Here is a 25,661-nt window from a genome sequence, read left to right as displayed (position 1 = left end):
TTGGGGAGATGCTTTCTGTTTTTTCTACTAAACAACTTTATTTAACAAAGGCATGATTAATATAAGTATGCATCCCTTCCTTATATTTATTCCCTTTCATCTAATTCAACAAGCTTCAACAAAATAACCCTTTACATTTGCTCTAAATCTGGAAACATGGTTGAACAGACTCCTGTTGGTTTTGGCTGAAAACATCATTAGCTGCTAGTTAAACTTTTCCTGCTAAAAGAAAGAGTTTCCCAAATGGATCAAGGTAGAAGGTTTATCCAAGATTAAAAGCCTAAATCTGAAAACAGCTTTGTGTTGTCCCCAGACGAAGTTCCAAAAGACTTTAAAAGAGACGGAGCTGCTTAGGCAAAAAATCACTTTGAGAGTCCTATGAAATCACTGTAGAGAGACCAGAGTTATTTAAAAAGGATTATTTATTAAACATATTTCTTTACAAAGTACAATCAATAGTTTGCATTAAATTTTGGGGTTTGGTATTTGCCTGTATGTACAGAAAAGCTTAAAACAGAAAATGTGTCTTGATTTTACACATGGGACACAATATAGAGTTTCCTTCATATTTTGATTCCTACCAACATAAGCAGTTGGTAATAACTTTCAGTTTATCTGCTGGTTTTTTCAAACTGAACATGAAGCAACAACATTTCTGCAGAGTGTCAGCATTTATCTATGTACTCAATTATGACAAAATAGAAATGAATAATCTTTGGAAAGTTTCCACTGAGCGTGAGTGAAACATGACATTTTTGGCAGGTTACTGGACTAGCCTTATGATCATAAAAATCCCTTTTTGCAGTTATAAGATAGGAAGAATTTAGGAGCTAGGTAAATTTAATAATACCCTATTAGCAGCAGTTGATAGTAAATGCAACATAAGGTTTGTTTTGTCTGTCATACAAGGATGTGTCCTAGCAGACACTATTGTATTGTTCTCTACTCGAACAAAAGTATCTGCATGTATTGTATGTCTTTGGAAAAACAAAACAAAGATATAGAGACAAAAAGCCATTTATTGTCATGAGTGACTATTGCCATCAGCTAATATGAATGCATTGCTAAAAATTAGTGAAGACAGGAAAATGCTGTAAGGTAAATATATACAGAGTTAAAATACATTTCTTATCCACTAGATAGTGATTTTGTGGCACTGTGGTTTTCAGAATATAATGTCTTTTGAGAGCAATGTAATTTTCAGTGCAAGCTTAAGCAAAAATACCTGCCCGCTGTCATAAAAAACGACAAACAAATCTGGAATGTTCAAAGTAAGTTTGTCTTCCACTTTTCCACTCTTGAGGCACCTTTAAGACATGGCACTTACTGTAAACCATCTAAGGATCGAGAAAAGCAGACACATTAAGCCTGAATTTTCCACAACAACTTTAAAGATCACTGCCAGAGTCACTTGCATAAGTAAACGATGCCTGTGTAAGGCTTGCCAGCAAAGCATCTTTCCTGAGAAGGGAGCCGGGCGCTCTGCGGGTATCATAAGTGTGCGTGCTCGGAGCTGTGGTCGCTGTCGTGGCTGTCGTCGTTGGCTAGCGAGTCCCCCGTGTGCTGCAGCCCGGCGGCGCCGATGCCGGACAGCTCGGAGGGCAGCAGCGTGCCCTTTTTCACATTCACCAGTTCCTTCTCCCGGGCTGCTGCCCCTTGCTGGCCCCCTTTTACACGCTTCCACTTCATCCGTCTGTTCTGGAACCAAACTTTTACCTTCGCGGAGGAAAGACAAAACAAGAAAATAAAGATGGGGTCACTGAAGGTAAAAATGAACTTTCTACCTGTAGTGCAGCACTTGGGGATTGTATTTTTCTATTGTGCCTCTCTGTCTGGATGGAAAAAAGCTTAGCAAGCTTTCCCCGAAGATCAGGAAATTCAGTTTTGAATAAGATGTGAACACTGGGAATAATGCAAAGGAGGAAACAGGGTTACTCTAAGACAGCTGGGCTATCTGCTACAGACAGTACCATAGGAACATCTCCAAGCCCTTTAGAAAACATTAAAAAGATCACACACTCCTGAAAAACATATTAATGCCATTTGTCAGGGTGAGAAACAAAGGCAAAATGTTTCCCATCAAGGGACTGTGCAAAAGAACATACATTTAGAGTAATAGAGAATCCTTCATCAGAGGGTAGTTACTCTGCAAAGCAACTTGCCTGGAAAGTTGGAATTGCTTTCTGCTTTTTCTGTAAGCTGGTGATGAACTTCAGGTGCAATGTTTTAAAGGTGCCTTTCTTATAATTTGCTGAAGTATCTGAAAGACCATTTCTTACTATAAGAGCTTAAGACTTCCCTGTCTATTTCACAAATGTATTTAAATTATTCTAGTCAGCTGATCCTTTAGTCTACTACACTTAATCATAGACTCTCATCAAAATTTTTAGACAAATAAATACCCCCAAAGTCAGAAGGCAAGGCATTTATAAATTTGAGTCCAAATTAGCAAATAATTTCAGATAAGAGTGAAAAAGAAATTCATAACATGGAAGACTAAAATCGTATCTGTGTTTAAGTCACATTAAACCCCAAGATTTTATTCCAGCTGAAACTCATTTCCCCTCCTCCCCATCTCTGTATGGAAATATATGAGGGAAAAGTAAACCTAAATTATTTGCACTGCAAACCACAATATTTTTCAATAGCCAAAAGAAAAGTAAAGAAAAAAAATATGTGCATAGCAGCTGTCAAATATATTAGACCAGATTAAAGGCTGATTTCAGATCAGCTTCAAGTACTGTCACTGAGAAGAGTATGAATAGAATATTGTTCAGTTTGATTCATTTAGAGTTAATGTTGCTGAGAAGTCTCGTGTGTGTGTGTGTGTTTGTGCAGCTCTTCAGATGAAGGTTCCACAGAAAAATAAACAATGCCTGCAACATGTCACTGGGGAAAAAAAGCAAGAAAGTTTGCAATGCTGGTATATCCTCTGCTGTGTTTAGCAGAATGTGTTTCAGAGTTTTAAAAGAATCAGCAAGCAACAGGCACAGCAGGATATATTGTACAACATGAGTAATAGAGCCACAAAAATGCTGTTTTGCTGAATCTGTCATACACATCCAGGAAACCTCACGGTTTTTAACCTTTACTATCGCTTTTGAATGTTACATTACAATTTTACTACAATTGAACTGATAGAACGCATCACTATCTTTGTATATGCATATAGGAAGTAAGAGAGGTTATTTATTTTTTTAAAATAGTCTATACTCCTTTTAAAGCCAAAATAAGCTGTTAAAGCAGATCACTTGGGAACAGAGCAAAATAATTCCAGGTTAGTTAAGAGCTGTTAAAGCACAGCACATCTTTTCCTCTAGTGAACTCATCACAGCCAAAAATTCTAGCTTGCAAAGTGAAATAAGTGTAAAAGGGAAGGTATTTATTACTGGCTGCTGTGATGTTGGAAATTAAAATACTCAGGACTGGTATCAGAGGTGTCTGTGGAAACGATGTCTTCAAAAGGGTACAGCATTGGCAGCTTTCTGGGAGAAGTGATAATGTTACTTCATTTCAGTTCTTGGGGTTTTTTTAAACAGTGAAGTTTCCCTTGCAAAAGGCACTGTTCTGCTTGTGCCAGATAGTACTGTAGATACAACTGCAATCATTACCTAAGCATCAAAAATAATACAATTTGGATTGGACCCATTATCATAGGATATTATCATACTTCTTATGAAATAAGGGCCAAGAGAATTTTCTGTGGTAAGAAGAAATTACAGGATTGGAGTAATTGTTAAAAGGTCCAAGCAATTGTCTGGATATTTTTTATGTCCTTGAACATTCACAGAATAATTTACAGCACTCAGAGCATAGAACAGAGTAACAATGTATAGAAAATGTGGTTTCAAGAAAAAAAATGACAATGATGTATCTGAAGTAAAAGTTTCAGTGCACAGCCTGTATGCAGGCTGGAACAGGAGGCATCCAGGCCTTCTGGATGTGGTCAGTTCATTTGTGGATACTTGAGAAACTGAAGCTAATATTCCTATGACCAGTCAGAAACTGTTCTGGATGGGACTGAGTGAGCAAGAAGATCACTGCCTGGCTTCTGTTAAAGGTGCTCATTTCTGTTCTCTCACAGACAAAACCACTTCTCATATCTGCTGAGCTGACATTTTTTTACCTTTCTCTACTGTAATATAATAAATTATTCCAGTTTTCATTTTTTGTCGCAATACACTTTGGTCTGCTTGTTGTAATTCAGGCCACTTCACAACAGCAGAGTTGAGAGGAGTTTGTTTCCTTGAGCTTTAAACCCAAAAGATTGACACCAGGTTCCAGGTAATGAGTAGCTGAATCCAGGCTGGGAAGTGCTTCTTCACTCAGATCATCAACCCTCAGATCAGCTCATAAGATGATGCCTTAAAATGCCTCCACCAGGTGTTAGTGGAGCTCTGCATCTGCATACTATATAAATATATAAATCAGTTGATATAAATCAGTTAAGGGATAATGACTTCCCTTTTCAATAATAAGCACAAGATACATTTGCATATTCCTCCAAGGACCCAGCATGCAACGCTGTGAATGCATGTGACCCATTGTAAGGGAAACATGGCATTTGGGGAAAGTTGGGCTGAAATTACTCCAGCTACCTTTGCATGCACTCTCTTGAGTGTAGAAGGAAGAGAGCAATCCTGACAATCTTGTAGAAGGAAATATACTACTGATGGACATATAGCCTTCCCATAAAGATAATATGGTAACAATAGTAAAAAAGGGGGGGAAAAAGGCTTTTTTGTTCATTACTTTAAATAAACTGTATCTGATTTACTTATAGAATATAAAATAAGCAATTGCCTTTTTGTTATGTTTTGATTATTCTCAGAAGCCAGAAGTCATTTATAATGAAGTTTATAATTGAAAATATTGTTAGTTTATTTTGATGCCATTTGTGTTAATGTACAGCAGGGGTCTTATATAAGCAAATACATTACACATATGCAAAGTATTTTTAGTATATATTTCTTCATCTCCTCCATTACGAAGTACTGAAGTCCTCTTTTGATTTGATCCAAAGTACACTAATGTCAATATGATTTTTTTTTATAAATCTCAATAGACTCTAAATGAAGACTTTAATGCTCATGTGCTAATAATATGAGACAGGTACTTCACTTGTTATTTCCTCTAGAGATCAAATTTAGATATTGGAATTCTGAACTTCCTTTGGAGCTGAAGGGTGAGTTGTAGAGGGTGTAATTGTTACTGATATGTGATCCATCGGTATTTTAGTAATGGAGAGGAAGTGAAGCAAACTTTGTGTGATGCAATTCAGAGCATCAGTTTATCTTGGTTCATGGAAAAATATGCTTTTTAAACACAAAACTCATTTAAATCTTTCAGGTCTTGCATAAAACATGAATCAAAACAAAACACCCTAAGAAAAATAATGGAGAGAGGACAAAGAAATAAGATAGAAAATAAAAGAAGTAGAATAGAATAGAATAGAATAGAATAGAATAGAATAGAATAGAATAGAATAGAATAGAATAGAATAGAATAGAATAGAATAGATCAAGAGTGATGGAGAGTGACTGAATGAATAAAACAAAAATAAAGAAAAATTAAAATAGAAATGAAGGAGAGAGAAAAAATCCTTACTGAAGTAAACTTGAAATTTTTTTTTTAAATATCCCCAGCAAAAGAACTAATAGTGACATTTACAACTTTGGCAAAATTTATATCCTTTAAAGAAGCTTAAAGATCTGCTGTGACAAACTTAATAAGATTTACAAAACTTTCAAAGCTATTTTTCAAGGCTCAGTTAGCTCCAAAAGGGTCTGAGCATGCTCACCACCTCCCAGAATCAGGTCCTGATTGCCTACTGTTTACTGAAATGCACTCCCTCTTCTCCACCCTTTGACTAGCACAACTTGACTGTACAGAGCAAGCATATGCACGCACAGAAAACAAAGGAAGTGGCGGGAAATGAGCCATATTAAAGATGATGGTAGCATTAACAGCTGTTTCTAAATCAGCGCTTATGAGCCAGTCTATTGAGCACATCTGCTTACTGGCACGAAAGCCCTGCTTCTTTTCCCTTAGTCAACAAGTTGTTTAGCATCTGCATCTCCACATCTGATGATTAGACTGTTACTTAAGATACGAGTAAACTATTTCTCCTCGCGTATCTCGTGATGTACAAGATAAATGCTTTTGCTGTGACCAATTTATTTTAAGGTCTGCTCTGTAGGAATCATAGGAGGGGAGTCAAAACAAGGAGGTTGACATTGTTAGTGTCTACATTGCCAAAATAATTATTTCATACTTATGGTATATAAGCCCTTAGTAGTCTTAAGGGCCACACAATGTGCTGTGTTGTATGTGTACCTTTAATATAACTTCCTGATGTGGACATCAGCAATCCTTTTGATTCAAAATGTAAATATTTCCTAAACTTCTGATTTAGTGCTCCTTCTTCAACAGAGCCTTTCAGTCATGCTAGCTTTAAGAATAATTGACTGAATTCAAAGTACCTTAGTTGCACTATCCGCTCCCTTTCTTCTTTTAATAAGAAATACTTTCTCTTTATAAAAACTATTTTCTAGAAATGAAAAATTATTTTTTAAAATCAGGTTTTCTACTTCAGCTTTTAGTGGTCTGAGTCCCAAACAAGATTAAAATTTGAGGCCTGATATCTAGAGAGCCTTAAAAATTAGAAACAAGAGTACTGCTCCAGCTGCAACTGGTCTTTTGTTTTAAGGGGTCTATATTTCCAAAAAAGAGTCTTTGCAGTCAGTATCCTGAATTCCATGTTTTAGTATACCTAAAGGATATGTCATGAAGACCAAAGCATCAAGCCTTTAAAGCATTCTGCCTTGGTCAGCCACTCTCCATTTCCTTTTGTTTTTATTATTTTTAAATATTCCAATTTACTTTCTTCTAATACAGAAAAACATGTGAATAACAACAAATAATTCTGCGTTTTTGAAATTAGAAAAAAAAAAAGAGGTTTACTTCTAAACTTTCTTTGGCCTTGAAAACATTCCTGCTGTTTTTAGATAGTATGGTTATGCTGCCAAGTTTTAAGGAAAGTCAAACTCCTGAAATTTACAGAAATACCTGGCATTATACAGTTGAAGCTTACCTTTTATTTGCATGTATAGAGATAGTTTTTAATGATAATTTATTCAGAAACTTATAGAAGTAAATAAAAATGTACAACCTATTAATAAATATAAGTGTTCATGGAATATGGCTGAAAGGAATTCCATTTTCTATTCCAAAGAAATTCTCATGAAAATCTCAAATATATTTTAGAGATTAAAACTAGTTTAAATAAATTGTAGTATTAAATGTCTTAGTTGTTATAAATTATTTCCAAAATCCATCACTTGAAGAAAATTAACTTATCTTTGGAAATTAATAAGTGGTTCAAGAACCTTGTTATTAAAATTACTTAAGTCACCTGCTCCCTTATTTAAAATGATCAGCTCTGTGTTACATTACGGAACTTTGCACTGAATGTGTACAAGTACTTTGCAGCAGCTGTTGAGAAAAAGGGGAGCTTTTGGCAGGTGCACAAAGGACAGCTGGAGCTTTTGGCACCCAGGAAGGTGTAGGAGTTCTGGTTTATCGTTACATAAAAGTCAGTTGAGATTTTGGTACTGCTTAGGTGATACATTCTCCTTTCTACCTCCCACGTTTAAACAGGGATGGAATAGACATTATATTTCAGAGGACAGCAGTACTTCATTCCAGTTCCAGGAATCTTTGGGGGCACTCAGTTTACCTCCCTCTACTCCATCCAAAGAACAGTTGCCTTCTCCACTGATGGTCTTCAAAATTGAATTAATGATCAAACAGCTAATCCTCCTGAATCAAAACCTCTCTAAAGCAGATTTCACAGTTAACATATCTTAAGGAGAAGTATGTACACTATTTCAGGTACCTTCTTCCTACTGACCTGTTTTATATAAAACCTTTTTTTTTTTTTTTTTTTTTTGGTATAATTAGTCTTTCTTTTTTTTTGTTAAAGACAAAAAAAGGTAATCATGGGGCTGCTGGTCAAACTCATTCTACCTACCTTCTACCTATGACTGTGTGATTCCAAATCTACAAAACACGCAAATGGTGGAAAACTTATTTGTGGGGACGATGACTTTTAGTTAAACTTTCTTCTTATTGTAGGCATTTACCTCCATTAATTACTCACATATTGAGTATTTTACTTTGTGATAAAATGTTATGTGCATCACTTTGCACCATTTTGCACAGATCAACATTTCTCAATGACCTGCATTTAAAAAAATCTCCTTTATTCTACATGTTAATTTTTAACTCTCCAAAATAATTTGTTCTCTGCTGATTTCTTCTGTTTCATAAAGTGACTACAAATGACAAATATAATAGCTCCTCTCTCCCTAAACAGGTGACTGAAGAAGACACATCTTTCCAACTTGAGTCTAAGAAAGAGCAGGAGTTGGTAATGGCAGTGCCTCCCACACTTTGTAAATGCAGCTGTAGGAGCTGCTAATATTCCTGTCTATATCATATATGCTTCTTGGCACAGGTAGAGGTTTCTCTCCACCCAGAACCTCAAAGGGTTTCTCTGCAGGTGTAGGGTCCATTCACAACTAACAGCTTGAAGTTCTTGGATATTTGCATATGAATTGTTTGTTTGAATTCAATCAATACTGCAAATTAAACATGCTGATTGAATTTTTGCCATGTGATTTTTAAAAGACTTATTGCACAAATCAAAATTATACACTAATTATAACCTAAGTTTTCTAGCTGCATTCTTTCCTGAGAAAGAACAGGAGGTAGCACAGTAACTCTTACTGCTCGTATTTATACTGCTCAAGACAAATATCAAAGCTTTATTTTAATAAGAGTGTTACTTTAAATAAACAAAATATCTAAAGGATTTCAAGCCACACAGACTCATTATTATAGTGTGGATCGAGTGTGCTTAACACATGGAAGTGTGGAATGAGCAGCTGCCTTTCAAGGATGTGACAGCATGACAGACAGATATGGCCAAGTCTGTCCTATCAATACAGTTTGATTTTTTTTATTTTTGTTTGAAAATATTCACCACCTAACCTCAGAAAATTAGCTTCTTAAAGTAGAAAACCAGCTATGCCATGTAATGCATGAAGAGACATTTACACTTCCAGAGGCTGTACAGAACAAACACATGACGGTGGAATATTGGACTCCCTGTTTTCTTGGGTGATCAAGTGAAACCACTCTTACCTTACCAGTAAAATCTAAAAATGCAGTAGTTAGCCTCCCTAGACCTTTGTAATGCTGAGAAGTGTTTTAATCAAGTCACTTGTGATGAAACTTAAGGGAACCAGGTCTGGAGAAAAATTTTCTAATGGTAAACTTCATGTAGTATTTGCACGGTCTTAACAATGCAGTGCTACAGTGTGGGTTATGGTACTATAACAAAGTATAATTTAAATCATTGTGCTGCTTGTTTCATTTTCTGGCAGAAAAAGGCATCACAAAGCTTCTTTCTTTGTGACTCACTCCATGTTGGTACCACATGCATGGAAGTCAAATACTGGATACAAAAGCATTCTTCACTTGAACAAAATTTTGTCCTTTGCCTATGCAAAATCAATGGTTTTAGGCCTTTTATAAATGATTGCTAACTTCTAGGCAGATATTGGAAATTAAAGTTGAGAATAAATGAACTTCTCATTGCCATCAGCAGAATGTAATCTGACTAGGTGGGATTTTCTGTTTATGTTGGCAAACTGCAGCATTACATATTTGGACTGTTTATTCCGGTAACCTTAGCTAGCCTGAAGAGCTGCAACATTATTCTTTTGATTAGCTCCATGCTAAAAGAACTTGTGAGATGGAAAGATCTCCTACTCTTTCTATATTTGGCAGGATCAGCTCCATAAAAATGTCCATTTTGCCACTCCTCTGATACCCCACTGCAGCTGCTTCCTCCCCTCATCCCACAGTGAGATATTAAAAAGTCTGCATGGAACCTTCTCCAAGTTTATCTGGAGGTACAAAAAAGCCAAGAATGCGCTTGTCAAGTTTACAAATATCTGGGGAGCTCAGATAATTTTTAGTCTAACTAGCTCTTCAGAATATAATAGAGGCCTGCCAGCTGAAAATTATTAACTGCTGCCTGATCTGGGATTGTGAGTGCACTCTATAGGAGAGGGAGCAAGAATTATATATACCTATATTTCTGGAATTCTTACAATACCATAATAGAGCCATCCTACCACCAGATGTGCTTATAATGCTCTCAAAGTGCACTCTTAATATCTAGGCAATTGAGGCACTTATTTAATTTCATCCTCCTGTCTTGTAACTCAGGTTTCCTTTTTAGGGAGTGATGGGATTACTTCCTTCTCCTGAGCCATATGTTGTTAAGGGTTTTTTTTTTCATTATTATTTTTTGTGAAATGGCATTCCATGAGTCATTTATGTTTGAACTGATCTTGTAAGTTATTTCAAAAGTTGAAGGAAGCCTTACTTTGATGACTGCAGAAAACTTTAATACCCTTATATAGCTTTTAAAATATGGTTAGACATATGTTATTTTCTGCAGCTTGTTTAAATGCCAGAAAGGTAATTATGAAGTGTTAGTTGGTCAGTGCCTCTTTTAATCTGTGGTGTATGGTAGAAATTATCACTATAGTCAAGAGGAAGATAGAGATTTTTAAAGATAATAGGCTCCATGATTGATCACACATCTTGGGAAATAACTGAAAGTTGTAGCTTTAGGATGACCCAACAATACTTTCACCAGATTATATTGTTGTTCTTCTGTGTCTGAGTAATACATTTGTCATTTTTAAAAATTTCTAGTGAAAAAATAATGCTAAATAATTCCATGAGGTCTGCTCTCAAACTTATTTTCCAAGCAGATGCATTAGTTCACCCTACAGCCACTGCTACTTTTTTGCCATTGTACTATCTAAAGAAAGTTTCAATACTCTGTATGCAAACTCAGTGTTTCATGACAGATCAAGAAATCTTCCAACACCAAGAGGTCTACAGCATGTGATGAGATGAAGGCTATCACTTGTGTGTTCACTTATTTCAAACAAAGGAGCTACTACTACTTTGAAATGAAGGAACTATCAACTATTGCATTTTCTGCAATGCAGCTTTGGGGAAAAATACTAAAGAAAAACAGTATCACAAAAAGTGATTTTCTCAAAATGCTACCTCATGGAAAAGGGAAGGCATGGTGCATAATTCCATCAGTGTATTTTAGATAATTTTTTGCACCTGTTTAAGGCAAGTATCAAATATGATCTCATCTGCAGGGGCAACTAGTTTTAAAAAAGTAACATCATTAGTAAGAATGAAAATAAGTGCTGTTATCTCACTCAAGAGTAATGATTCATTTTGGTAATTACAGAAAGACAGGTCCTTAAGGAGAGTTCTCTCTCTTAACTGAGAGAAAAGAAATATTAGTGTCACACCATGCTCACCCTGAAGTACATTTTTAAGTCACTGGAGGAATACTGAAGTAAAACAAGTATGCAAAAAGAGCCAAGTCTTTTGATTTATGACATTCAGCTTCTGAAGTCTGCCATATACCATGGAAACCCATACCTAGGTCCATGCTATTTACACCATTTTTCTATCACAGCATTGGTTTAAAACAGACAATTTTACTTTACAACATTACTTAGTTTAGTATGATTCAGAAACTGAAAAATATGTCCAGAATTTCCCTCAGTTTTCATTTTTTGATTAACAATACATTTTTTATGCTTCTTTTTTGTTTTTTCTTTTTTCAGACCATTTCATTGTGGTAAGATACAGAACTGGATTCTATAAAACTAAAAATATGAGTGCTTTCCTTTTCTGAGGTGGTGTTAAACAGGAAGGCAGGAAGGAAGGAAGGAAGGGAGTTATCTCTAGGAGCTCAGTTGTCACTTTGTGGTAATCTGGGGAAGCAGAGAAGGATTAGATTACATAATTAAATAGACTAATGACAATTCTATAGAAATTATCACATTAATCAGCAGAATGCTTAAAACTGATGCTGTGTGACAGCTGGAGAACAGTAAGTACTGCCATGACTTAAATAAATTATCTGTACCTATGTACAAAAACGGGCAGCCTTTTCTCCTTCAGAAACAGTATTCAATATTTATCTGTCCCTTTTCAGTATGCTTAAGGCTTTTATATTAACTATTTCCTTTATGATAGTGAACTGTCTCTTCATTGATCAACATGATCTTTGATGAAAAGAATACAGAATTTATGGGGGAGAACACTCAAATTCTAGGCCAAATTCACTGCTGTTAAATGCAGGGATATATCCAGGTGACTGATTCCTGTCAGATTGACCAACAGATCATTTTTAAAATTTATTTATCATTGTTCAGTTTCATGATGACTGCACCTTTGTCACCAAGACAAAAATTCATTCCTTCTGCACTTAGCTGTCAAATTCAGGTGTGAATCTAAATAAAATAGGCAGTGGAAATGAAAAAAGGCTAAATTTTATCCACTGTTTGATACAAAATGGTGTGCTTCACAAACATAACTACCATACTTAAGTAACTGAAAATTACCCCAATGAAATCTGGAAATGTAGTCAAATCAAACAAGATATTGCTGGGTTTTTCTTGAGAAGCTCAAAGGTAAAGCCATTCTGTAGAAGCTTTCAAAGCAAAAAGCACTTGCATTTGCTTTTGTGAGCAAACATGCCCTTTTTTTTAGAAAAGGCTGGATTTTTGCTGGATTTGATATATGCACCTATGGCAGGTGTTGATGAAACTCAAGAAAATTGCAAATCATTATGCTATTTTGATATCTACTTTTGACTATATTATCATCTTACTGATTGCAGCTAAAGCAATCCCTCAATCTCGTACTGATTCCTGAAAAAAAAAAAATGACTGTCTATCAGTGGCAAAAAGCTTTCCTTTTTAATATTAAAACTGTAGGAAATATTACATCAGATTTTGTGTACTTGAGGCCAGTATTCTAAACTTCTTTACTAAAACACATTTTCAAAATGTGTACATTGATGTAATTATTATTTGAAATATGACTTCATTACCTATTTAGTGTATAGAGATGAGATCCTGAAACACTTGAAACACTTTAATACATGTGTAACATGGATATTTCCATTAGAAATCAATGTGACAACATGCATGATGAAACTTAAGCACATGCAGAAGTGTTTCCTGGACCAGGGTTTGGTGAGCAGGAAACCAATAATAGTGATAAGAAATTCCATCATCTCCTCTCCTTTCTCAGAGCAGGGTAAGATAAAGGGGTTTAAAATGCCTGTATCCCAGTTTTGCTGGCGTTCCCATTTTTGCTGCCATCTGGAAACAGGATGTTCAGAAACTCTGCATTAATGGCCCCTGCATATACTTAATAGACAAGATGCTTGTATTTGTTGCAAGCAGGCAAACTAGCAACTTGTGTATACAGTGTTTGGGACCTACCCCCTCTTCATTGTCATCAGTGTGGACAGATTAGAAAAGGCATGCACACATCTAACAGATCTGTTATTCATGCTTTTATCTTCCATCTCTGCCTGATAGATGAAATTAATCTGTAAGTGGTGCATATGAACATATAACTCACTTTCATACAAGAGAAATAATAATATGCATATAATTTTGCTGAAAACATTAAATCTGATGTATCAACATAAATATTATAAACAGGAACTTTACTGTGAGGAGCTACTAATCAGTGGTACATAATGGGCAGGCATTTAAGGTCCATTATTTTTCATCAGTACCTGTCTTTCAGTGAGGTCAAGATTTACTGCTATCTCATATCGTCTCAGCCTGGTCAAATAGTTATGATGAGCAAATTCTGCTTCTAGCTCTCTGATCTGCTCCTTGGTGAAAGCTGTTCTTTCCTTCCTGGGTTTACTGTTGACCTCTGTCTTGTAGTTTCCTTCTTGAGAATCTGAAAAAAAAAAAAAAAAAAAAAAAAAAAAGATGTAATGACAAGTGTATAGCTAAATAGGAAACAAGCCCAAAGACAGCAACAACCTAAAGTTACATTTTTGAAACTTTCTTCTCTCTGAAACACACCCTTGCCTTCATTCCTATGGATCCTTTGCTGGAAATCAGGAAAGCAGAAGTAATTCTGACAGACTTCAGCTGCTGCTTCCATTCACGCACATCAAACTTTAGCTTAAAACATTGCAGTGTGTCATTTTCTTACAATTCTCTGAAGAATTTCTGCAAAGCTTCAATTCCTTCCCACTGTTGGCAACTCTCAGTGCATCCAACCAGTACAGGATATGTATCATTTGATTACTATATAATGAGTAATACTTCAAGAATCTCTCCTATCATTTCACTAATACCTTAAGCCAAAGCTGTTTTACAGCAGATACTTTAAGGTTTTGTCCAGCTACACTTTCAGGGAAAGCTAACAAAGCATAGGTCAAAAAAAAGTTGGTGAGCATGTCCCATGGGATCTTCTCCTACTCATGCTATGGTGCAGGTAGGAATTTGTTGCCACAGCTGGTGTCAGTATAGGAAATTTGCTAGCACTGAAGCTCATTACCTAAGGAATACTTTGGCCACAATCAGAGGAGCTTTACTGAAAGTTTCATTATCACCCTTATAATTCATTTTACTCTCAGAAACAGGTATATTTGGTCCTGACCCAAAGTACTGAGCTCAGTAACTCAGTGACAGCCATTCTATTGCTGTCAGTGAAGTCAGTTTAAATACATGAATGTTCAAACTATAAGGGGGAAAAAAAAAGAGAGAGAGAGCATAAAGAAAAAAAGAAGGAAAAAAGAAGAAGATGAAAAAAAGACCAGACATTTGTAAGTTTGGGTATGATACAACACCTATAAATCCAAAATTAGCAGGAGATCAGTATGAGTATCATTAGTCAAATTCTGGCCTCACGAACCATCTTAAAAATGTCACAGATTAATTCACACTTCAGCTGCTGATTTAAATAGAAATGTGCATCAACATCCAAATGAACTGGCTCACAAAAAAAATCACTCCCTGGGACTCTGTGTCAGATGAATCATCAGCATGCCTGAGCCTGTCCAACTGGCCAGTGTGTCTGGTTTCAAATCTACATTTTATAAAGGTATAAGACTGTTTTCACTTTTTATCAAGCACTCTGTTACTTGGAACGGAACTTTGGGGATTTTTTTAATAAGCACTGTTGATGCTTGACTCAATGCTGTAGTCATTAATTTAAAATATTTTAAAGCTAATGGCTACATATCACTAAACCTCTACTTTTGCTGACATGACACACAGAACTTCACTTCAAATGTGAAGTGCAGTCCTGGCTGCACTGAGGGTATCCACCAAAGTTGTTGAGTGGATTTGGGAGCTGTTCAACCAAAAGTGGAGTAGGGATTTCCTAGGGTAGGACCACATTAGATGGTAGGCCCATTGACAATAGTGTGGGGCCAGGATCCATTTCCAAACTCAACATGGAAAACTTTATGTTTGAAAACCACCTTACACCTAGAAATGCACATTTCTTCCTTTATACTAGTAGAAAAACTAATGTTACTGTAACTTCTCTCCATGTTTTTCTGCTTCAGAAACATGAACATCATTTTTTTTTCCTTTAGATTTCCTTGTCTGCCATCCCATTATAAGGTCCAAATGCTAGTAGATCACCTGAATTTAAATACTTAAACCCCTGTATCCCCATTCCATTGAATCATTGAAGAGAAATATCTAAATCATTATTCTTGCCATTTTGGCTTACCATTCTTATAGTGCCAGATGTGTTTCCTATAGGTTTGAAAGCAGATGGGTGTGCATAGTCCTTATCTGCACCATGACACAGAAATTAATTTCATGCAAGTAATGTCTAAAGTCCTCTTATAACTGTTCTGGTCATGTGTGGCTGTGTGAAGCTGTGAGCCAGGAAGTCTTCCCATGTCAGTACTGTAAGAAAGAGCCATGGCTCACTGCCTTCCAGACTAGAGGTTTTGTCCTTAAATAAAATAATGTGTCTACATATGACACTGATACCATATTGAAAATTAAATACCAGAAATGAAGACATGTCTAGATTCACAACAGAAAGATGGGTCAAGGCTACAAAACCTTGGTAGCTACTTCTGTTGAGAATATTTGAAAGGAAAAACTTGAGAAGTACCCATTCAAACATCTCCCAGGAAGACATTGATGTCTTTAAGTGGCTGAGACTTGTAGCATGAGCAATTTGTGCAAGCAGATGTTTCCATGCTTTCCATGCTTTCCATGCTTTGCTGTACAGCAGCAAAAGGGTTTTCATAACATTCAGAGCTAATGATACTTGGGATACTGAAAAGGGAAGGGATACTGGGATAAGGAAAGAGAAATGTAACTGCATGAGTAGCATATGTCTATCATCTTTGCCAACAGAGAGGATTCAGAACCCAGTGTTAGCCCACACTGACCCCGTGCAAAATATAAGCATTCTTGGACAACTGATTATTCAGACACTGAATTGCTAGATATTACCTTTAATTCAATGCTGGATTCTAAATGCCTGACAGCCATAGTTTTGCCAGCAGTAAGATTCCACCAGCAGACTGACTGTGGAAAAGTTGCAGGGTTTTATTTGTTTTTGAGAATATCATTGCTTTGATTTGTAATAGTTGAAATACACTAAAGACCACATAGTATATTCAAACACTGCTGAAAGCAGAAGTTGGAGAGGTACACAGAAACCTGGGACAGGTACAGAAATCTGACTCCCTCTCAATACTGAGGTTAATGCAACAGAGCAACTGGAGTCTCAGGAAATGTGTTTCAACAAAAATATGGCCAGCAAGTCAATGGTATTTTGCTTAATGCATTTGAGATACTGAAAATATATCTTAAAAGAGACTTAAATGGATACTAGTTAGGTGATCCTGCATCTCTTGCTGTTATCTGACCTGCTTTCTGCAGTGTTTCTGTGGTTCATGTACACGTTGCCTTTTATGTCCTATCAATGTTGCACTGCTTGGAACTTTAGTTTTAAAATTTGGGATTGTTTTAATGTCCAAGGAGAAAGAATCTAGGTTTACTAATCAGTTGTTTTTTTAACAGTCTTATAAAGCCAAGATTGGGAACTCCCATCTCTTTCTGACCTTCAGGACTCTGTTCATATCACCTGACTAGCTTCTCTTTGGTGGAAAATGGGTGGGAGACTTGGAAGAGATTCTTGGCAGAACTCACTACATCTGTTTCGCAGCTGTTGCAACTAAGGCAAGAAAAAGGTCCCAAGAACCTTAGCTTTCTTCTACTGGCTACATCTTATGCCAAGTGGTAGGTGTAGAGGCAGAGAACAAAGCCTAGGGGGAACTCAGTTAGACTACTTGCCTCTCAAAAGGCACACATAAAATACATACAGATGGTACAAACCACTTGATGAAAAATACAGTAATCTATATTGTCTGTCTTCCGCCTCCTGCCAGACAAATTCTGGCCCACTTTCAGAAGATGTAGCCTACATGCAGGTATTTGTACCTTATCAGTCTCTCTTCTGGAAACCTTTGTTCTTTGGATGTCAAGTAATGTAGGCAGTTAAACACTACTTTGAGGGATGCAGGTCATGCCTTTTTCTTAGAACTGTTTTTATCACTTTTCAAAAACTCCAGGCAGCATCTTTAATATCTCCTGTTAGACAAAAATGCTTGTTGGTAACTGATGTAAGAAGGTACCGTTTGAAAAGACATTCAGATTTATAAATGGCAGTTCTACAAATCTTTGAAGACTTAGATTTTTGCCAAGTTTAATAACAGCTCAAGATTTATTTTTAAAAAATCATTTCTAATCACACTATACCCCACCCTTCAAAGCTACTTCTGCTTTACTTTAGGGAAAGGTTTCTTCTTAATCCCAACATTTGTATTATTACACCAGAGTTCCTATTTCCTTGTCTCTACATTTAGAGCTGAAGCATGCCAAGCAAACCCAGGATCTAACCCCTGTGTATAGAATATGAACAATGATAATTTTGATATTTTTACTTCTGATACATGCCTAGGGGAAAAAAAAGACTGACCACAGAATATGGAAAGAGACTGGTGGGGATATCTATGGTATAAAGATCTGCTAGTAACCAGGTAAAGTCATAATCAAAGGTAAAATGTGCTATTTTTTTCTTGGATTAGTTCAAGAGGCTGACATAACTTCATTTCTCAGACAGAAATGTACATTCAACTAATACCAGTAATGTAAATCCCCAGACAAAATTATTCAAAAATAAATCAGCTTGCTAGTGTTCTATTGGTAGTTACAGAAGGTTTTCATATCCTGACATCCACACTGTGAGTGAGTAGTGACAATAACTGCTAAAGATTTGTATCAAAAAGGCCATAAGAATTTCACCTTTATTGTTCAATATTCAGGTTTTCAACTTTCACTAAGTTTCTGACACTTGCCCTTGAAAAGCCCCTAGCATTAGCAAGCTATTTCTAAACTTGTTTCACTATTAATTTATAGTGAAGTTGGAAAAATCAAATAGTTTTAATTGTATATCTTCCTATAAATGATGACCGAGTGTTTGCAGAAAACTACTACACAGACATCTACTTTAAAATGAAGCAATCTATGCAAAGTTATAAAAGCAAAAATCTTACTACTTCTGAATAGTTTTACATGAAAGAATATTGCTTTCAAACAAGTCTTTGACATTTGTTTGAATAACTAATATGCAACAAAAGCTTCTAGAAATCAATAGAACACACTAATGATATATGATTCAACTCAAAATGCTTGTTTATTTTTCTTTTTTCTTTTAAGATATGAGCAACATGAAGTAAGAGAAAAGTAGCAAGGAGATGGCTCAAAGGTCTCCACATGGTTCCTATTTTTTGCCAGAAACTACATGTGAGAGCAAGATTTACCCAGGAATAGTCGCTTTCAGATATTTTTCACATTTAATATGCAACATTATGAAGTTTTTATATGACTTTTCTTAAATTTCAGTTCAAAGTTACTCAGAAAACTTATGCTCATATGAAAACTTATCCTGTATCCAAAGCACAGCTCTTTGCTTTGCAGGATCATAAGTTAAATCCTTACTCCCTACTTTTGTGTATAATCTTTGTACAAAAGAAAAAAAACATGACGCTACATATTTATGTTTACTTTGATTCACCTACTCTTATTTGCATGAAATCTTGAAGACTTTATTAATCTATTTTTTTCATAATTTTCCTTCTCTTCACGGTCATTTAAATAATGTTCTTAGAAGATTTTTCCTAGTGAAAAAATATACTTCCAAATCACTGAGCACCTTCAGTCTGAGTGCTTCTTATGAGAATGTCATTAAAAATATTTCTCGAGCTGCAATTCACTAAATATTGGAACAAACAACATCATCATCTCCAATTCACAACTCTGCATGTGCAAGTGGGCAAAACTGCACAGTAGCACAGGTACAATGTCAAAGCTACATGAATCCTTCTTTTCAGTCTAATGAAAGCAAATTTTTGTTTGCTTATTGAGTTAATGCTTTCTAACAGTCTGTGACAATTAACAATTTAAAACAGCCTCATATCCGCACCCAACAAAAACACTGACCTGGCACAGCAAAACCTGTGAGTATTCTGAAACACACTATACACTGTCCTAAACCATTACCTACTAGCTGCTGCTGCCAACATTTTGTTATTATTGCCTTCTGAAAGTAAAAGTCTAGGAATTCTACTGCAATATCGGAAACATTGATTCATAATACTGTAGCAGCTAATGGTGCAGGTTCTTGAAGAGACTTCTGCTTAAAAGGATATTCTTGTACCTTCTAGCTATATATCATGTGCAGGTCACTGCTTCTTCAAACCATGCAGATATGGAAGACAACTTATGTATTCTCTTTAATATGACTAATTATCCTAGTTCTTCACATGGCAGACACTACTCTCTGTCCAAAGTGTGTGTATAATCACAGCTTATTATAGGGAAGGAGACACAGGGTTTCTCTGAAAATAACTACAGGCTGCATTGTAATATAACATTTTATCTACTGGGATTGACAATTCCCATTTGCAAATACATTCTGCAGATCCATCTCTTACATGCAGCATCAAATAACACATGTGCTTTTTTTTTTTTTTTTTTTTTAACCAAACGAGTTTTATAACTTGCTTTCATGTAGAGGAGTTTCATTAAAGGTGTTGAGACCTGCTCCCCAGTGATTAGGAGTGAATCTTCCAGGGTAAAAGATAACCCATAAAATTAAACTAAAAGATTTTCCATACAGAAGCCTCTTAGAACAAAGATCGAAAAGTTAAGAAAACACTAGTTGAAATACAAGTTTATATAATTTCTATTTTTTTTTTTTGAGTTTCACCTCCTAGACATCTCCCACAGAGACTCTTTCCAACAAGAGGAAGAGAATGAAAAAAAGAGCAACTAAACGCATTCCAAGCACTGTTCATACCTCAGTCATTATTGCTCCCATGATTCTGATGGAAGTTCTTCCCTGGAAAGGAGCTGAGAACTCCAAGTAGGCACTAAAGTATTCTTTTTGGAGCTATGTTATCACATTAAAATGCTTAAGAAGATGGTATTTGAAAGATCTAAAGCACTACAAACTGTAGGGAAGTGGTTGCTTGAGAAATGAAGAATGTAAGACACATAGAACTTACTTAGATAATCCCCTCTCAACAAGTCATACCTCCCTAAAATGATAGGTTGTTTTTCACTTTAGCTTTGCAAATCAGAGACCCTTGTCCTGCCAAAATTACTAAGCAGTGTCTTGGGACTCAAAAAGCCATATATAACTCATATCTAAAAAAAAAATAAAATTTTATATATATATATAAAGGAAACCTAAAATACTTAAGTGATAAAAAATGTACCGTGGATCATTTTTGAGAAAATGCTTTCTCTCAAGTATGTGTAGATTTGCCTCTTTAGGCAAAATATAGTTGTGGTCGCTCTGCTCCACTTTATATGACATAAAATCCTATAGATCTAGCTTAAGATATTGCCAGCAAGAATTGAGATGTGGGTAAAGAATTGAAAAAAAGTTTGCAGTGACTTGCTCCTAAGAAAGTCAGCAGTAATATGCCAAAATATACCAGGTATGCTTCCTGCATGTGCTACCTAGAATTTAAACATCATGAAAATAGTTTTTTTTTTTTTTATGGGTAAAGCCAGACAGGCACTGTTAGTGTATTAGAGTCCAAGTCACAGCAGGATGGGAACATACATCAAGTGATGCATTTTACAAACCTTTTTCTATATATTGACTTCTTTATATAAATGGCCATTAGTTTTATATGCTTTCACACTGACATTAAAAGTCTCTTATATTTAAGCAGCAGTACATTCCAATGCAAAACTAGCCATGTTTGCTTCCCAAATGGCAGTCAGTGCTTGATAATAATTCTGTTGCTTGCAAAGTGCAGATCTTGTGGATACTATTCTTTGAATCAGTGAGTGAAACATTTTTAATGTGGTTATTTACTTACTCCATGGAAATATGTCAATTATTTAATTTTCTGCTACCACTATAATAAATCTGCATTGTGAAATTCAAATTATACTTTTAATAAAAAATTGTGTTCTACCTATAAGCAAATAGGCTTTGATTTTTTTTTACACTTTATTCACATTATCTATAATTTGCAGAAATCAAGGTGTAATTTGATTACAAATTTCACCAAGTGTATAGCCTAGAGCTTTCTTCCATAGTTGGTGTGCTGGAAACAGGCAATGCCATTGCCTCCACTTCTCCCTCATACACAAGACCTTACATTAGAGAAAAGTAAAAACCAGAATCTACAATAATCCTTGCAGGTCTTGCAACAGACCCCATCCTTGTGCCTTGATATATACCTTCACTAGAGCAAATGGCCTAGAGGGAGTGTGCCATCTGGGCCAGTTTCTGAGGATGGGCCAAGTTCTTCCCTATGTCACAGTGAGCAAACTGGAGAAGCTCAAGAATTTCAGTGGAATCTCTTCTCAACCGCAAAGGTATCAGAGCTGATTTTGCTCCCATTATAAGTACCAGTTTACTTTGTGTAGGATCATGAAAAGTCTTGAGTTGAGTAAAGAAGAGTATTTTCTTAGGCTCTTTCATATACATTTTTTCAAAATATACAGGCAGAACTTACAGTCAAAAAATGCTGACTTCCAAGTTTGCTTTCTAAATAAAGTTTATTGCAATTGCATAACCTCCTGCCTGAACAAAAAAATAAATACTTTGCACATAAGCCAAAGAATCAAGGATTTTTAGTTTTCCATACTTAGCAATAAAAGTTGAAACACTTTACAGCAGTTTAATACAGTTTCTTGAGGGCTCCATATTGCTTAACTCACTCATCTCTTTAAAGCTTCAGGATACAGTTACACAAAGGAAAATATAAATGGGTACCAACAATTCCACTTTAACTCTTTCTAAGAATTATTTTGCTGCTACAGGAAACAGGAAGCCATTTCACAGTGGTATTTTTAATGTAATTCTTCCACGTGTGTTACACTAGCTAATTTTTTTTCCCATTCATCACAAAACAGATTTATTTGGGACCCCTTAGTGATGTAGTGAAAATTTTATATATGTTGAACATATGACAGAAAAAAGCCGTGTCTGGAGAAAATCTAACATTCAGTACTTCTGTTTAATCCTATGTTAGTGTGCCCTTTCTCAATTTTTTATTTTTTAATTCGGTCTGCTTGAAATGCTTTTACTCTTTCTAAAACCTGTCCTTTTCAAACACCCATAACTGGCCTCTAAAGTGTATGTAGCACCTTGCAGAGCTGCAGGATCACAAATCACTTTCCATTACACAGTCTTGATGAGTGTCACAACCCCCACAAGCAATTCCATGTGGTCATTCTCTGCCTTAGTGGCTGTCCCTAGTGGACATGGCTCAGCTAGTGTGGCATTGCAGCTTTCAGCATGAGGCACAAATGTAATCTCTGTCTGGGTCTTTAAGAAATATAGATTTCTGTGCAAATGTATTTGCCTGCACATGTTTTAGTGACATGTTTTGTAAATCTTATTATCCCTCAGAAAGCATTAAAACGAAGCAAACAGGCCCAGCTGTGCTCATAACTTACCTGAGCAGATATCCAGACTTTTTTCAAAACAGAAAAACACACACACAACACGCTCTCTCTTGTACCCAACAGGGTTGCTTTTGGGGATGTCTTCTATTATTTCATTCACAGTTTACTTTACAACACTGTACTGAAGTGTATCACTAACTATAAAACTGGAAAAAACAGTGAAAAGTACTTTCCCACATACAATTAAATGGAGTTACCTGTCTTTCAGGGAAAGCCAGAATAAAAAAGGTTGTAAAATAATATTTTTCAGATGTTTTAACTATTTATACCATTGGCTTTCAGGCCAATGAAAGTTTCATTTTTAACTTAAAACTATTACTGTCTGTTAATATGAGATAGAAACCCTACTAATGACTGCTTTGGAAGTTCTGAATATCAGCTGGTTTTGACTTACCCTAATAGCTCCCCTGTTCAGCACCATGCCTTTTCCTTTATTTTTGTTTTCTCGAATAATTATCGTAAGTGGCATAATCCATTAAAAATACCCATAGGATTTGTCATGTTTGACACTAACAAAATTTCTTTTCCAACCTATAGTACAATTGTAAAGGGTGGAAAAATGCTCACATAATTAAACTGAAAACCCAAAATGCTTCTCTAAATAGTATATTGGGTGAAGGAAATAAATCTGTAAAAGAAATTCTAGCTAAGAATGCAGGTTTAAGTTTTTTTCTAGATATATTTTACTATATACTTTACAGTCTGGGAGGGCTTTTTGATGACTAATTTTTCTTGATTGCTAACAATCAACTTACATCATTAAAGTCTGTGATTCATAAATTAAAGCTTTGGCAGAGTACAATTAAAAAACACTTCAACTTTCATGTGAGCAAAAAGATGTAGCACAATTTTTTGAGACCTTCCTATATTTTAAGATTAGTGTGCAAGAAAATGTTATATATCCAAAAGGGGAAGTTACTTCAAGTATGGGGTCTAGTACAGCTTTTGAGATGGCAAACTTTGATGCCATGCTTGTATACTGTTCCCTTTTTTATAATATAGTGAGACTAAAGCTACAGTAAATGAAAATTATAAACCTTCTTTTAACTTTTAAAATGGACTGCTACTTCCAAAAGAAAGGATATTCACTACAAAGTCTTAATTTTTTATTTAGAAAATACAGAACAAGGGACTGGTTGTGCAAACATGTCAGTGTGTACATAAAGTTCTGGTCTCAAATGAGCCTACTGAGAAGAAATATGCTTAAAAAAACTAAAAAAAAACTTAAAAAAAAAAAAAAAAAAAAAACTAAAAAAAATTTAAAAAGAGAAAAAGAAAAGAAACTTCCACAACCCAAAAGCACCAATAACTAAACCTAATGTCCAAAGTATTTTAGTTGAATGAAAAGGTAATTTTTTCTCCAGCTTTATTTCTAACTCCTAGTCAGTAATGCTAAGTTTTTCTGTGATCACCAAACTCATACAAAAGTAAAAACTATTGAAACTTTAGTTTTCTCCAATCAGGGAGACCATTTGGCAAACAAATGTTAAATAATAGGGCCTGACTCTTCTATCACTCACCTCTCACAGCTTGCTGCCTACAAGCTGGAGAATAAAAGCCTTCCTGGTAAAGTACTGTGCTAATGAAATATTCTGACAGTGTATGTCAAAGCCATGTAAATTCTACATATTTTTTACAACTCTAGACAGCATTTGTTTTACTCTTTTTAAAAAAGCTAATTTAAAATACCTACCTCTATTGGGATAAAAAAATTTAAAAAACATTAATGAGTATTGAAGATAAAAGCTGGATAGTTATAAGTTATTTTCTTCATCCTAGATGTTGGAATACCAAAAACAAATTAAGAGATTATTGAATTGTACAATTAAACCATTTCAAATCAGTACCCAAATTCTCTCAGGTGATCAGTTGTCACCTCCAGTAACAATTGGCAGCTGGAGGTAACACATTGTCCCACCTTTTGTCTTTGATAAGTGTTGAACTAAATCTTTCTAGGAAATTAAAACTGGTGTTACATTTCTTTGCTCTTCTTCCCATCCATATAATATAGGGTTGTATCTATGCAGTAAGAGTAGACACAATATTTGAGATAATCAGATCCCAGAAACGGGGGGAAAATGTCAATAAAATTATTAGTGTACCTACTTGAAGGATGTAGCAGCAATGAAATCCCAGTATGTATACTGGTAACCAGCAATTCCAGAGAGGGACTTCATGCAACAGTAATGCATGCTGCATTTGCCCATGCTAACAGTGTGAGGAAGGGAGGTAGAAAAATCTGCCTCTAAACATCAAAAGGTACCTCCTGAACTCTGATCAGGCAGATTTGAAAAAAATAACAAAAAAGGTAGCAGCTTTCAAATTCAAGAGGAATAAAGTCAGAAGCCTTTACAAACAAACAAACAAACAAACAAATAAAAAACCAAGTTATAGCAGTTAGGCACCAGCCCTGGGGCATTACTCCTTTCAACAAAAAACTTTATTTCATCTATTTTTACACTACTCAGTCACTGAAAATCCACCCAACTGAATAAAATTATTAGATATTACACTATTTTTATAGAGGGTATCTTTGCACATCTTTGAAAGACCATTTCCAATCTCTTTTTACACATTGATAACCACCCTCAATATGAGCCTCTTGCTTTTGCTGCTCAGATCTGGAGGTGAAGGGGACACCTACAAACAAGGGACTGTTTGCTTCTCATACTCACCCCTGCAATGTACTGG

General features: G+C 35.5%; 1 protein-coding gene across 1 annotated transcript in view; it reads right to left on the bottom strand.

The window, feature by feature from the left end:
• Positions 1-404: 404 nt before the first annotated feature.
• MEOX2 (mesenchyme homeobox 2) overlaps positions 405-25,661 on the bottom strand; it is a 53,149-nt gene continuing 27,892 nt past the window's right edge. Inside the window, exons 2-3 of the mRNA XM_079302921.1 lie at positions 13,712-13,884; positions 405-1,716 (exon numbers count right to left, since the gene is read on the bottom strand). Of these exons, the coding sequence (XP_079159047.1) occupies positions 1,492-1,716; positions 13,712-13,884 (398 nt within the window). The 3' untranslated portion in view covers positions 405-1,491. The remainder of the gene's footprint in view (positions 1,717-13,711; positions 13,885-25,661) is intronic.

This window comes from Erithacus rubecula (genome assembly GCF_903797595.1).
Source record: "Erithacus rubecula genome assembly, chromosome: 3".
NCBI lineage: Eukaryota > Metazoa > Chordata > Aves > Passeriformes > Muscicapidae > Erithacus > Erithacus rubecula.
This window is presented reverse-complemented; position numbering and strand designations above follow the sequence as displayed.